This window comes from Corvus cornix, chromosome 4 (genome assembly GCF_000738735.6).
Source record: "Corvus cornix cornix isolate S_Up_H32 chromosome 4, ASM73873v5, whole genome shotgun sequence".
Lineage (NCBI taxonomy): Eukaryota > Metazoa > Chordata > Aves > Passeriformes > Corvidae > Corvus > Corvus cornix.
Window position 1 is genome coordinate 34,962,432 of NC_046334.1, and position 13,441 is coordinate 34,975,872.

The 13,441-nt window shown below is 36.7% G+C and overlaps 1 protein-coding gene across 12 annotated transcripts in view; it reads right to left on the reverse strand.

Annotated features, from left to right (window-relative positions):
- Window positions 1-13,441, reverse strand: part of NEK1 (NIMA related kinase 1) — a 51,936-nt gene that overhangs the window by 25,887 nt on the left and 12,608 nt on the right. For 7 of the 12 annotated variants that reach the window (XM_039550280.1, XM_039550277.1, XM_039550278.1 and 4 more), the window contains exons 10-17: window positions 13,070-13,130; window positions 11,237-11,394; window positions 8,925-8,984; window positions 8,742-8,789; window positions 8,578-8,649; window positions 5,425-5,603; window positions 5,211-5,342; window positions 1,868-1,970 (exon numbers count right to left, since the gene is read on the reverse strand). In XM_039550280.1, the coding sequence (XP_039406214.1) occupies window positions 1,868-1,970; window positions 5,211-5,342; window positions 5,425-5,603; window positions 8,578-8,649; window positions 8,742-8,789; window positions 8,925-8,984; window positions 11,237-11,394; window positions 13,070-13,130 (813 nt within the window). The remainder of the gene's footprint in view (window positions 1-1,867; window positions 1,971-5,210; window positions 5,343-5,424; window positions 5,604-8,577; window positions 8,650-8,741; window positions 8,790-8,924; window positions 8,985-11,236; window positions 11,395-13,069; window positions 13,131-13,441) is intronic. The other 5 variants (XM_039550286.1, XM_039550285.1, XM_039550284.1 and 2 more) reach the window with 3 other exon arrangements.

Sequence of the window (13,441 nt, forward strand, 5' to 3'; positions counted from 1 at the left end):
TCCATATCCATCTTTTCAGAAAATACTTGTTTTTATTTTTAACATTTTAATACGCATTCCTGAGCTTTACAAAAGCTTACTGGCACTACTGAAGGAATCTCATTGTTCTTTGTTCTAGCATTGAAGTTATTTTAGGCATTTCCATCACTGATGGCAATTTATATAACTGCTCTTAAGAAAGAAACTGGAAGCTAGATTTTTGAGAACTGATTTTCTTTCTTGTAGATTGTTAATTTTTCTCATCTGCCTACATTGAAATTTTCAAAGACCAGGACTCATGTTCTGCAATGCCACGCAGCTACAATGAAGTAGCAAATTAGGTCAGCAGCTGTCTTAAAAAACAGATGTCTGAAAGTATCATTGACTCAACTACTGAGTCAAATTTAGACTGTGAGTTGAAAATTAAAACTGACAGCAATTATATTTAATAGAAGCTGGGTAAATGAGTGCCAGTCATCAGAAAAAAGGCTGACTATTAGCTGATGATTTCTCCTTTCAGATCAACATTGTCCAAACAACAGTCCCATCCCAATATGAGAACAACTGCCAGCTAGTCAAATTATTGTCCTGCACAAATAGAAGGAAGCTGCTGATAAGTTCCACTTTCAATGGCAAATCCAGTAATGGATTTCATACCCTGGCTTCAAGCTGTAAGTTTGAAACATCTGGAAGTTACTTTTATTAGCTGTTCAGTAACCTCCCTGTTTTATTGTGGGAGCCATCTAAGAACAAAACATATAGGCTCATTGAACATACTAGAGAAAACTGAGAAACATTAACTTGAATAGTTGGGTATCTTGAATTAACTGATCTCATACATTGATATCAATGCCAACAAAGTCAAGAACAAAATGGACAGGTACTACTAATGACTTTTCCAAGAAGAGGCAATCTTAACAAGAATTGCTCATTTTTTTCAAAATTATTTACTGGTCTTGAAGGTTTTAAAAAACAGAATCATAGTTCTAGAGAGGAAGACTCGTATTTTAAAACATATATACTAATCTAAGGATACTTCACCATCAAAGCAGTGAATCAAAGTACCTAAGAATTGCTTACTGTAAGTGAAATAATCCCTGACATTAAGACCTGGCTGTAAATCATAATCTATCAGGTATAACTCAGGAGATGCTTCTATAGATCTGCAGCTGGTCTCATCTCACTCCTACTCCAGCACAGTCAGTTTAATTGCAGCAGCTGACAAAGATATTGTCACTCAACTGCATGTGAATAGTGCAGAGAAGCACTCGAACAGTAAAACCGTCCATGTTATCAAAACACATAGTCATTTCTAATATGTTTTAAACAAACTTCCTAAAAGCATATTGACTTTAGAACCATAAGCATAAAGAACATTTTATGACACTATCTTCTACTTAATTTCCAAAGAGTAAAAGTTTTATAAAGGTCAACATTGGCAAATACAGATGACTTTGTAATACCTTTTCAACAAGCAGACTGTGTTTTCCTAGAACACACTATTATGTGTGATAATTAGCTGTATCAGTTTAATGAAACCTCGTTCTAGGTTCAAGTTACTGTTTAACACAGCGTGTGATTTTAACCAAGACTCAAAAGTATAAACAGAAAAAAATGTAGATGAATGTTCTAAAATTCACAATAGCAAGTTAGACACATGCAAACAAAGATAATTTCCTATGTTAATAAGTTTAATGTAATGAGAAATGTACTGCACAATTCTGTTACGTTTTATTAAAATTAGTGACAAAATGCAGAAAACTTATATCCCATTCTCTCTTTTTTAACACTTAAGGAAATTTAGTCAGCATTTCACTTAAGATGCTACTTCAAAGACTCAAAAAGCATGCCGAAACAGTAATACACACAGGAACACCAGATTTCATACCATGTGTCCCTGAGCTCGAGCTTTGTTTTCCATGGCTTCTCTCTTTCGTTGCCAGAATTCTTCAACTTGCTTTGCTCTATCTGCAGCTATCCATCCTTTTTGCCTGAGTAATTTCAACACAGCAAGATGAAAGTCTCTGAAATATGACACTCTAAACACCACCACCTCCACTGCCCTCCCCCCCCCCACTTATTCTAACTAAAACACACGGGAAAAAAAAAGTAACTTTATATGAGTAAGGCATCTTCAAAAAATGCCTTTCATCAGCCAAAATACAAGTCAGACATCCACAAAATGGAGGAAAATAGGCTCAGTAATTGAAAAGAACTATTAAAAAAATAAATCCAATACACTGTATTGTTGTCCTTCCAGATCCTTGTCATCAAAACAAAAATGAGTGTCAAAACACAATCTTGGTATGATTGTTTCTGAGAATGTCTCAGCTTGTTTCATTACTGTTATAATTCGTGAAAAAGAAGACTCCTTCAAGATTTCCCTTCAGAGATGAGCAAGAACTCATCACATGAGCCAATCAGCCTTTCAAGACTGTCCTACATTTGCACTAAAAGCTTCTACCACTTAGGGAATTAGTACAGTGCTACTATTCTCAGAGTGTTCTGGCAATTCCTTTTAGGGAATCTTAGGAGATTTTTTTTGTTTTCAAAGGGTCTGTGAAGGAATTTTCCTACCCTAGAATCAGCCATAACAAGATGATTGTTTTTTGACAAGTTTCATCCCAGGCCAAGGACCAGCTTGGGAAGACAAGAAGGCTACATTTAGGTTACCATAACTGAGCATCCTGCAACTGTCAATTTATAAGATCATAGAGGAACCAGATTCTGAAAAATTTGTTAGAAGTAGACTCAGAAAAGTTTTGTATTAAAAAAACCTGAAACACTGAGAAATGGTGTAAGATATTCTACAAATGGTAGAATGATGAGGCCTTTCCAAGCCTCCTTTAACTGAGGAGCACTGGGGGTTCAGCAACAGGAAGAAACTGGAATATGCTGATAGCAGTTAAAGAACGAATCATTTTGCAATACAGTAAGCTCTAGTAATTTATAAATAATTAGCACGCTAATTAATATCCTTGCATTTTAATTTTTTGCCCCTCCAAAGCAATAAGGAAATGAAAATTTTTCCATATGCTACAATTCATTGAAAGGAAGACAGAGATAAAACCACTTTGATACAATAAAACAAACACTCTGAAAAGGAAAGACAATCCACAGGCGTTACTGGTAAAGAAACAAACGCTAATCTTTGTATACATATATTTGACTCACTACAAGATTTTTACTCTACCTTTTAATTACATAAGAGCTCAACTGGTGGATAATGAAATCTGTGCAAACACCTGCCATGCAGCTGAAGTTTGTCACACATCATGAACATTGCAGTGTTGGAGGAGAGGTGCTTTCCAAAAAAACCCAAACCAAGACAGCCCTATTTGTCTCAAACCAAATTCACAGGAACATTTTGTTTCAACATTTTACGAACATTTAATGAAAATGTTTTTTCTTACTCTAAAGCTGAGTGATTCATTTTGCTAGAACATTTCAACTAGATTTCTTCTGGCCTGCACTTCTGCCTGAGACAATTTTTAAAGATTGTTGATGCTGAATATATTTAGCTTTGCATTAGTGGTAGTACAATCAGAAAGACTTCAACTTGAAGATTTCTCAGCTTCTTCAATATATGCTCTAAACTGACTACCTTTAACAAAGTCCTTGTTATTTAAATTCCTTCTTTTAATGAAACATTATGCATGCTTATTTTGCCTCCAGCTGAAGGAATGAAGTACAGGACCGAAATACTGCTACACTGGCTATATTATAATAAAATTGCTTCTAGGTAAAATACAAATTCTTAACACTAAGATGCTAAGAAACAGCACCTCAATTTAAGACTAATAGTAATCCAGTTTATAAACAGAAAAAACCCCAATCTCTACCTATTTTGAAACTTCCGCACAGTGCTTTCATTGAGTGCTTCTGAGTTAACATACTTGAGAAATAGTGAATAGGTTTCTCTTCCCGATCTCCATGTTATTTATAATTGCAGCACTCTGCTATAGTTTCTCTCAATTTTAATACATTTAAAACAGTTTATCCAGATGTAGACAAGTATCTAATATTTTCAAATGTACGAGTCAAACTGTTTCCTAATCTAGGCAAGATTTGGGGATTGTGCACTTTCTGAGAAGCACTGAGAATAAATAGAGGAGGAAATACATTAAAATACAGCTGGAAAAAAGATACCTTCCAGTACTGGGTTGTACCAGGAAGAACTTTAATTATCTCACAACAACCCAACACACCGTGAAGAATATAAAATGTACTTCAGAGCTTTCAGAATTGCAGTATCAGTGTTAAGCATGATGTATGTTATCGCTGCAAATTTTAAAATAATAAAAAATCTATAATTGCAAATACATATTCTATTAGAACATAAAATTGAATTAATTTAGTTTACAAGAACAAATGGTTTCTTTGGCCACTTCCTTTTCCTCACATTAACTCCATTTATTTCTTCCTCCATGGAACAGATCAATAGCTCTGAAGAAGTTTAAATAATGAGAGAGAAAATTTGTCCCTCTAGGAAAGTCAGTTGGTAATGTTCACAGTACTAAACTTCGAGAAAAATGGTATTTTCCCATTTACTAGTCACAACTGCGAAGAGAGCAAAGAAGTTTTGAAGAAGCTATTTGAAACAGTGAAAACATAAAAACAAAATCAGTACTTGTTTACAACCTTTTACATATAAAAAAACCCCGTTTACAGTAACTAGAATTAGATCTTCTAATTCACTATTTGAATACCAAATTAGAAGTTGCACATCATTATAGCACTTGGCATTCACATCTCAATGAAGAAAGCTCCTAGAAATTTTCCACCGATCAATAAACAGGAGCCAGCAATTCTGGGATCATTCTAGACACCTTCCAATACTACAGAGTCAAACACGTAGGTGCAGAGAAGGCAGTAAGAGTAATATGATGGGAGAAGGAAGCATCTTGTCAGGTAACACAAAAAGTGGAACGATGAACAAAGCAAAGGAGAAGGCTTATGTTGTTACCTGCAACCACATTAAGCCAAGAATTTTGTCTGAAAACTACTTTAGGTACATTTGCTTAGTAAACTATTTTTTGTGTTATTGGAGAAGCCAAGGTCTCCATTGGCTCTAAAAGAATTGTGGTCTGTGAGGGACTAACACACAAACAGACAGCACAATACCAATGGATAGAAGTGATTTTGAGACATGCCCAACTACTAAATGAAACCAGACACAGAACAAAAAATCTAACATGTAGGGACAGATTCATGGATTATCACAGTCCAACCTGTTTGCACTGGCTTGTTTAGACACCTCCTTCAATCTTTTCACTTTTTTCCTAACTGCACCAACATCAGGTAAATGGTGATGACCTGCAGGTCCCTTAGGAACTCCTGGACGTGTTCCAGGTGGAATTCCTCTGTAGATAAACACGTACAGCAACTTTCATTACTTTGACCTAAAGCAGAACACGTGTAACTTCTAACGCAAGATAGCCATACCTTTCAACAACTCCTCGGCCTTGTAGTTTCGCCCTCAACTTGGCTTCCCTCTCTTCAGCTACTCTAATGTTTTCCTTTTGCTGTTGCATCTGGTCAAAAATAGCATGATAGTGTTCATAGCGTCCTCTAGAAGACACAGGAAAAGGACCAACACCACCTCCACCGACATAATATGGTGCCTGGAAACCAAAAGGGGTAGGGTGGAAATCTCAAATACTGGTTTTAATAGGCTCTTCCAATTTTTAGCTCTTCAGCAGAGTAATAATATTAACATATTCTGCAACAATTCTAAATTGGTCCTAGTTTTATCCCTGGCATGCCCCTATTTTAACGAATTACAAGATAGATGAATTAATTTTTTTCTTCTGTTAGCAGTCCAGAATAAAACACCATTTTAGTTTCCTCTAAAAATAGTCTAGTTATACAGGAGCCATCTGTCACACATTTTGGAAGTCACTGATAACAACTCAATCGAAGTGTAAACAGAGATAGACAATATTACATGGCAAAAATCAAAGTTTTAGCAAAAAAAGTGATATAATTCCAACTGAAATACTAACAAGTGACTTGTAGCCAAACACCATTTTTTCATGAAGCTGGAAACAGTTGAGCACAGCTCTAAATTTGCTGAATGGCACTAAGTGCAGATTTATCTGAGAACCCCCATTGTCACCAACCTATAACTGGATTTCCATCACTTGAATTGAGATGCTTCTCTACTAAAGCTCAGATCAGGGGAACACCTACCACAAGCTATTGCTTTATGCAAATTATCCCTGTCATTCTCAAAGCATTAGAATTCCTGCAGAATTTTCATGTGAAAATAATGAAAAAAAAAATTTCAAGCCGCTGTGTACAGTAGTAGCCAAGGATGGATGCAGAAAATGTGAAACTGGCAAAACAAGGTTAAGGTTGTCAGCACATGCATAAAAATGTTCTCTTTACACCTGGGGGAAGCAGTCAAATAGCCCATGGTAGTAAATCTATGGAATTTGTTTTAACAGTGTCAATATTCCTTCCAAAGTGGTCTGAAGTATTTAATATAAAGTCAAACAGGTAAGTACAGATGTGACAGGTTTAAGATTGCCTATTTAGAAGGTCTTGAAGAGACTGTCTTTGACAATGGAATTTATCTCACATTCTGAGTTTCAGTTGCTCAATGCCCATCAATGGCTCCCCATAAGCCAGATGAGAGTACTAAATCCAGGCATTCAAACAAATATGCAGGTATACTGTTGGTCTGAATAAAAATAACTATACAAGAACTATAGTTTCTACAAATAGAAGGAAAAGTCTTACTTTAGACACTATTCAAGGTTTCATCTATCATTATTAGAGTTCAGTTTCCAAAATTGAAAGAAATACTGTGATCAGTCTCTAGGCAAATGATATGAAGCAAGTGCTCATCAACAGTCTGGAGGACAGTTACAACCCCTGCTAGAACCACAAACCCAAAGCCAAACCCTTGCCACCTCTTTCCCTACTTTTCCTCAGAAACAGGTGCCAGAATAAACCCAAAAAGAAAACAGGAGGACAGAATAATGCAGTGCATGACCCTGCTGTGGCTTCGTAAGAGGCTGTATGTCTTGTGTTATTCAAAAGCTTGAACAGCGCTATTCAAAAGCACTGTCCAGGAGTTGCTGGATATACTGCTTTCATGCTGGAGAAAGAAAAAAGACAATTAAGTCAAGAATACTATAATAGTATATGGAAACCTGGAATGATGGCAAACTAGCAGTCTGCAGTAAGATTGGTACTCAACTATCCAATTTGAAGAAGATATCTCAATGATTTTTTCCACACGTCTGCCATGATGTTTTTACACCAGTGACACTTGGTGAAAACAGACACATTCACTGGACCTCAATTTCCCTAGCTAACTGAGAATACAGATAACAATGCAGCTGTAGCTATAATAGAACCCTTCATATGTTCACAGTAGAACTCTCTAAGTTAATCAGAAACACCGTGTTCAGGAACACATGCAGATCTCATCCAAATGTGAGGATGCGTGCATATCATGTTGTATGGGAGCCTGTATGTGTGCCTGCCAGTTTGATCTTGAGAGAGAGGATGACAACATAGGAGGCAAATTATTTTTTCATTAAATCAGCACTTTGTAGTTTTTAAAGTCTGGTATGCTTAAGTTTGCATTTATATTTAAGCTTTACTCATATGATGTGTGACACACATCCAAAAGGATGATATCTATTTTGAAATGAAATATTTAATAAGCAGCTACTGAAACATGGTCAGTGTTCGTGTATTCCTCATTTTTGTACAAAGAACAGCAATAAAACCTCTATCCATTTTGACTTTATTGCTCAGTCAAGTTTGCTTACAAAAACCCTACTAAACATGTTTATGCATAGTATTTTTGTAAGACTCACTACCACCACAACAAATCCCTGTCTTTCAATCTACTTTCTATTGTCAGATAGATTTACACCATAGCACTACTTAAATTCCTGCACTGGCTCTGTCTGATGAAAGTACCCAGACCTTTATATTCAACTAACTTGATGAGACTACTTTCCAGGACAGCTATGTTTCCATGAAACTATGACATGCACAAATAGGGAAAAAGAAACTGTCATAGGAATCAGATTAAATTATGCACAAAGTGAATGGCTAAACAGCACACTGCATTAAAAAAAAATTAGATTTACTCAGAATTTTTTACCCCCCTCCTGAACATCTTATCAATATATAGAAATACTTATGTTGCTAAAGAACAAGGAATGCTTAGAAGCATAATATTGGGAAAGAGGTCCATTACTATAATATGCAAACCTGGAAACGAAAAAATTCTAGAACAAACTTGAATGTGAAAGAAGCTGTTCATGCATACACTCAGCACAGGAAAAGTAGCAAAAGCAGGTGTGGAAATAAGAAAGTGGTGCATGAAAACCATTACTGGCAGAAAGAGAAGAGATTCAGAAATTTAGGAAACATTAAAAATGAAAATTGCACATAATCTCCAAAAGGCCAGGGGAGGACTTGTTACAGTTTCCCTCAAATTATCCACAGATTAATAATGGGCAGCCCCAAGAGTTGACCTCCAAGAGCAGATCTTTCTGAAAAGAGAAGACCGTTCCATATAATCAAAGGTGGGGGAACAGACTGCACCACATTTCTGCATCTGCTGCCAACCTTAACACCACTTCCACCTGAACCAAGCACACTCCTCCATCCTTGTTCCCTGGCTCTGTTTATTCGTTCCATCTGAAGGAGAAAACAATACAGGAAAACAAAATTCAAGGAACCACTAAGTAAAAATTGAACTTCACTCTTAACACATTTTAAACATATTTTACCCTTTCTTTTTCCAGTCTTCTCATTTCATCTGCCTTCGGTAAACTGATCTGCAATGTGTAAGGATTGAACATGTTAAGGAACTGGAAAATCAAACTACTGCATATTCTTACACACCACACCACAAGATACTTCATTAAAATTACTATGGGGGAATAAAGAAAAATCTGAAGAATCTTGTCTACCTGCTCTCTCTGATGTTTTTCTTTTTCAGGCAATTCTAACCTTTTCTTTTTTGAAGGTTCCTGAAAAATAAGCACATAATTTGGTATTTATTATTGAGACATTACTCTGTCAAGATGGGTTATTGCTGTTGGTGCATGTCCATGAAGATTTAAAAAAAAAAAAAAAAAATCACTGCTATATAATGTTTGAGAAAAAAGACAAGGAGGAAAGGTTTGAAGGTTGTATTTTGTCATTCTTGCTGTGGACTTGGCTTTTGCTCAGTTTGAAAACAGATGATTTCATGACACCTTAAACATTTTCCTCCTTTCTTCTATTGGAATAATTTTATTCACTGGAGTTGGAAATGCCTGCATAAAAGGTGAAACTTCAAATTAGATAGCACGACACCAGAATGAGAGAAAAATTCTACCAGAAAACATATTCTTAAAGTCACAACTGACTGCACTAAATCCGGTTTAAAATACTTGATTATTCAGGAGGTTTGAAGTGAAAAGCACTGCTAGGATCTAGGGGTACTTGTTCATCCTGTACTAAAAGTTCTGTCTCAAAAGCTGAAGGCAGTGATTTTGAAATCTGTTTTGTCTTAATTTTTCTTCTCTGGTAGCATCACTCTTCATTACAATCTTTTCTTTATAGTAACATTTTGAGGGGGCCTAGATATTAAGATTCTCTTATTTGGAGAAAAGATTTGGTAGGTTATCCAAGGGTCTTTTGCTTGGTTCTTCACTTGGTTCTATCTCTAAGGTTCTTGTTACCTATGACAACAGAGTCACCACAGAATACCTGCTAAAGAAGCAGCTATAGTAAATAAAATGTACACTTTAATCATCTCAAAAAAGCCATCGTTACTTTTAAAGCTTTTTTTCTGACCATACTAGAACACACAGAGCTTCATAGTATTTTCTTTTGACAACACACAATCCTGTCAAATGGGTACTTGAAAATAAAGTATTGCAGAAGTTGGAAACCTTTAGAGACTTGTAATAATATAATGTTAATACAATAATTACTAAATGAAGGAGACGACTGTTACATGCTCCCCTGAAAAGCCAGCTGAGAGCTGCAAGCTCAGACTCAGAAGAAAATTTATATTAAATTGTAGTCATTGTTTCTATCCTGCATCTTATCACTAGGTACAATTCACACAAAGACTGCCTCAAAATAGCAGCATTACTGACTCCTTTTATCCTTGCCAGAGGACATTTCCTCAGTCTCTCCCCTGCCACCTTAAGTCTCTGGGCAAGTTGAATCAGTCTTGGCTGGTGAAACCCATGACAAAGACCAATAGATGGCTGTGCAACCAAGCCTTAAAACACATAAACCTTGTGATCTCATAAGGACACACAAGACGTCTGCACTCTCCCTTCTTGCTTTTTCAAACTGTGTTTCACAAGCCACCAAGGTCAAACAATGACCTTTTCTCTAAACCTCTAATAACTATTGAACCTCACGGATAATTTGTATCTCAAGGATAATTTTCTATCCACCTACAACTTTGACAGATGGATAGACCTCTTAGAATTATGTTCCCTGAAGTGCCGTGTAGAAGGAAAAAAAAACCCCAAACAAACCCCACAACAATAACAATATTACTTATTCAGAAGAAAATGTGAACTAGTTCTCTTGCTGAAGTGGCAGCCTCTTGGTTTGCTAGTTGTTTGGCATGTGCATATAGCTCAAAACTAGCTGTAGCATAAACAACTCCTGACCAGGCAGTAATTAATGGAATACAGAGAGAGGGAATAGAAGTTTTATGTAATAAGGAATACAGAGAAGACAACAGGAAGAAAGATCAGAAGTACTCTATGATATACAGAAAACTTTCTCATTAGCTCATGGAATTAAATCTGGGAAACTCCTCTTCCAATTACACAGTTTCTCTGGCTGACGACACTTTGTGAAATGACTAGAAAAAGTTTGCATATTTTGAAAACTTGAAATCATTTTGGAACAAGGAAAAAAGATGCAAAGGTTCTTATCCAGTGTCAATGATCTTGGTATACCTGACAGGCTTCCAATGTTTGTAAGAGTGGTTAACACCAACAAAGCAAATGAAAACAAATGAACTTAACTCAGCTTTGGAATTAAAACCCAAACCTGAAGGAGTTTATAAAAATTATATTAAAACCAACTGAACAAGCAACCAATAAAGAAGCAAGGCATGCATTTAAACTACTAGTTCTACTTTCTCTGCAGGTGCGTGAGGCATGTCCACACACTAAGACACTTTTAAAAGGAAGACATAGTATTTTTATAGCATTTAAATAAGGTATGAACAAACCAGTTCAATTTAACTAACTTAGCTTCTTACCTGCCTAGTTTTAGTCAATGGCTTCTTCTCAGTAGGCTTTTTAGGTGCACCACAAGACTTCCTGATAGTTAAAGGCACTCCATATTTTGCAGCAGGTTTGGTAATTTTCTGAGCTGGTGCAACTGAAGTCAGTGTTTGTTCTTGAACTGGTCTTTTAGCTGAGAAGAAAGAAACCCACAATAAAAACCCCCTGGGTTTGAGCTATCCAGGCTGACGAGTGTATCATATTTCCCTTTCCCAAGGTCTTAGAACAGCAAAACTGGAGAAAAATGGGTGAAATACATGTCAGGGATCAAAGTTGTGTCTAAGGCCCTGCCATGTATGGTCTGCTGCTGTGCACATCGACAAGACAATGAAGAAAACTTTACTGTTTAACTGGTGGGAACTTGTCCCTTGAAAAAGAAACAATGTATTGGTCACTCAGTGGGAACTTAACCTGTGAAAGAGGCACAATGCACAATGGAGCTCTTGTTAGCATGGAGGTGCTATCACGAGCTGTGGTGGCCTCATTTCACACGCTGGCCAGGTGTGAGATGATGTGGTAACTGGAAAAATTCCACTCCTGAGGAGGAGCTATGAGGTGTGGTTCTGGGGTGGAGGGGTGAGAAGAACAGGATGCACAGTGTCGATCTAGGGGACACCTTGAAGGTGCACTGCCTGCCCGCCCCTCCTGCATGAGCACCATGCTCCATCTCCATCTCCTCCTGCCCAGCAGCTTTGCAGGAATCCAGGGATTAGTATGTACTATTTGCTACTGCTAGTAAGAAAAGTGAATTTGCTTTGCAATCACAGTTGAGTTTCAGGTTTTTTGTGCATGAGCATCCTCCTGAACCCAAAACAAACTGCTAACATTTCATTCACATGAGCTGATATATTAATACCCAGTTGTCCAAAATAGCTTACCAAAATTCAACATTTGGTAAGAAATACAAGAAAACAATTCCTGTGCTTTTGAATCTTAAGCCTTCAAGCTGAATAACTGCCGCTTATTTCAGCTGCCTTGCTTTACTGTACAGTGGTCATGCACACAGGGAAAAGGTTTCCTAATGGAAAGACCTGTCTCCACTAACAACACTGGACTAAAACCTGCAGTGTTAGTGTCAGCAGAAGATGAGTTCTGGAAGAGCTTTAATGGCCTTCAGGGATATTGTTTTCCCCATAGAGTTCCTGAATATATGCCAATATTGTGGGTTTGATACTGTGTTAGCAGGGCTCTCTTACTACAGAATAGGACAGCAACACTCTCAAAAGATACCAAAGCACTTGCCAGAACATCAAGTAATTACAGGGAAATAAAATAATTGTGAAGGGAATCTAGGGGGAAAAAAAAGCAAATTAATGCAGTAAAATGAAGCAAGACCATCTCGATAAAATTAATCTATTTTGTTACCACTAGCAGAAATTTTACTGAATTAGACTGAAGCCAGGGATTTATCTTGGAATCTCAAATTAAACCTCCCACACATTTTTTGGAAGAAATCGTACTTCTCATTAGCCAACTGTCATTACTAAGGGGTAAGTCATACAATCACAGCATATGAATTAGTCCCATTATTTGCAGTCTACACTGCCTCCTTAAATTTTGGAAGTGTAGTACTGCAAGAGGAAAAAGTACACTTCATGTATTACAGGCCCATAGTTTGTATTTGCCTTATTTGTACCCAACATACATTCAGCTCCCCAGGTGACGGGAGGAAATTGCTTCTCTCTTTTTTCCTGAAAATTCTACAGTTGGGTATAAGAACACACCAAAAAAGACCCCAGGTAAAGAACAAAGCTATATACACAATCTTCACAGAGCTGAATGCAAAAGCAGTGTAGACACTAACTTACCTGGTGAAGCATGTGGTCCAAACTTGTGGAAAATTTTGTGACTGAATTCTTCTGCAATAAGCTAAACAAGTTGAAGAGTTAGTCAACAATACTTGTGACCAAAGCTAGGAAGAACTCATTTTCAGACAAGTGTGCCATTAGCAGTAAGCATCTAACTAATAGCATTTACTGTAAATTAAATTTAAGTGAGTACTCAAGCTTATGCATTCAATCTAGTATTACTACCACCAATATGAAGCTGGAGTATTTTCAAACATTTTTGGCATAATTACTCAAATAATTTTAAAAAGCAATTTAGTCTGACTTCTGGGTGGCACATTATCTCATTTATGAGCTAGCCAAGAATCTAGAAAATTGCATCTAGAAGATGCA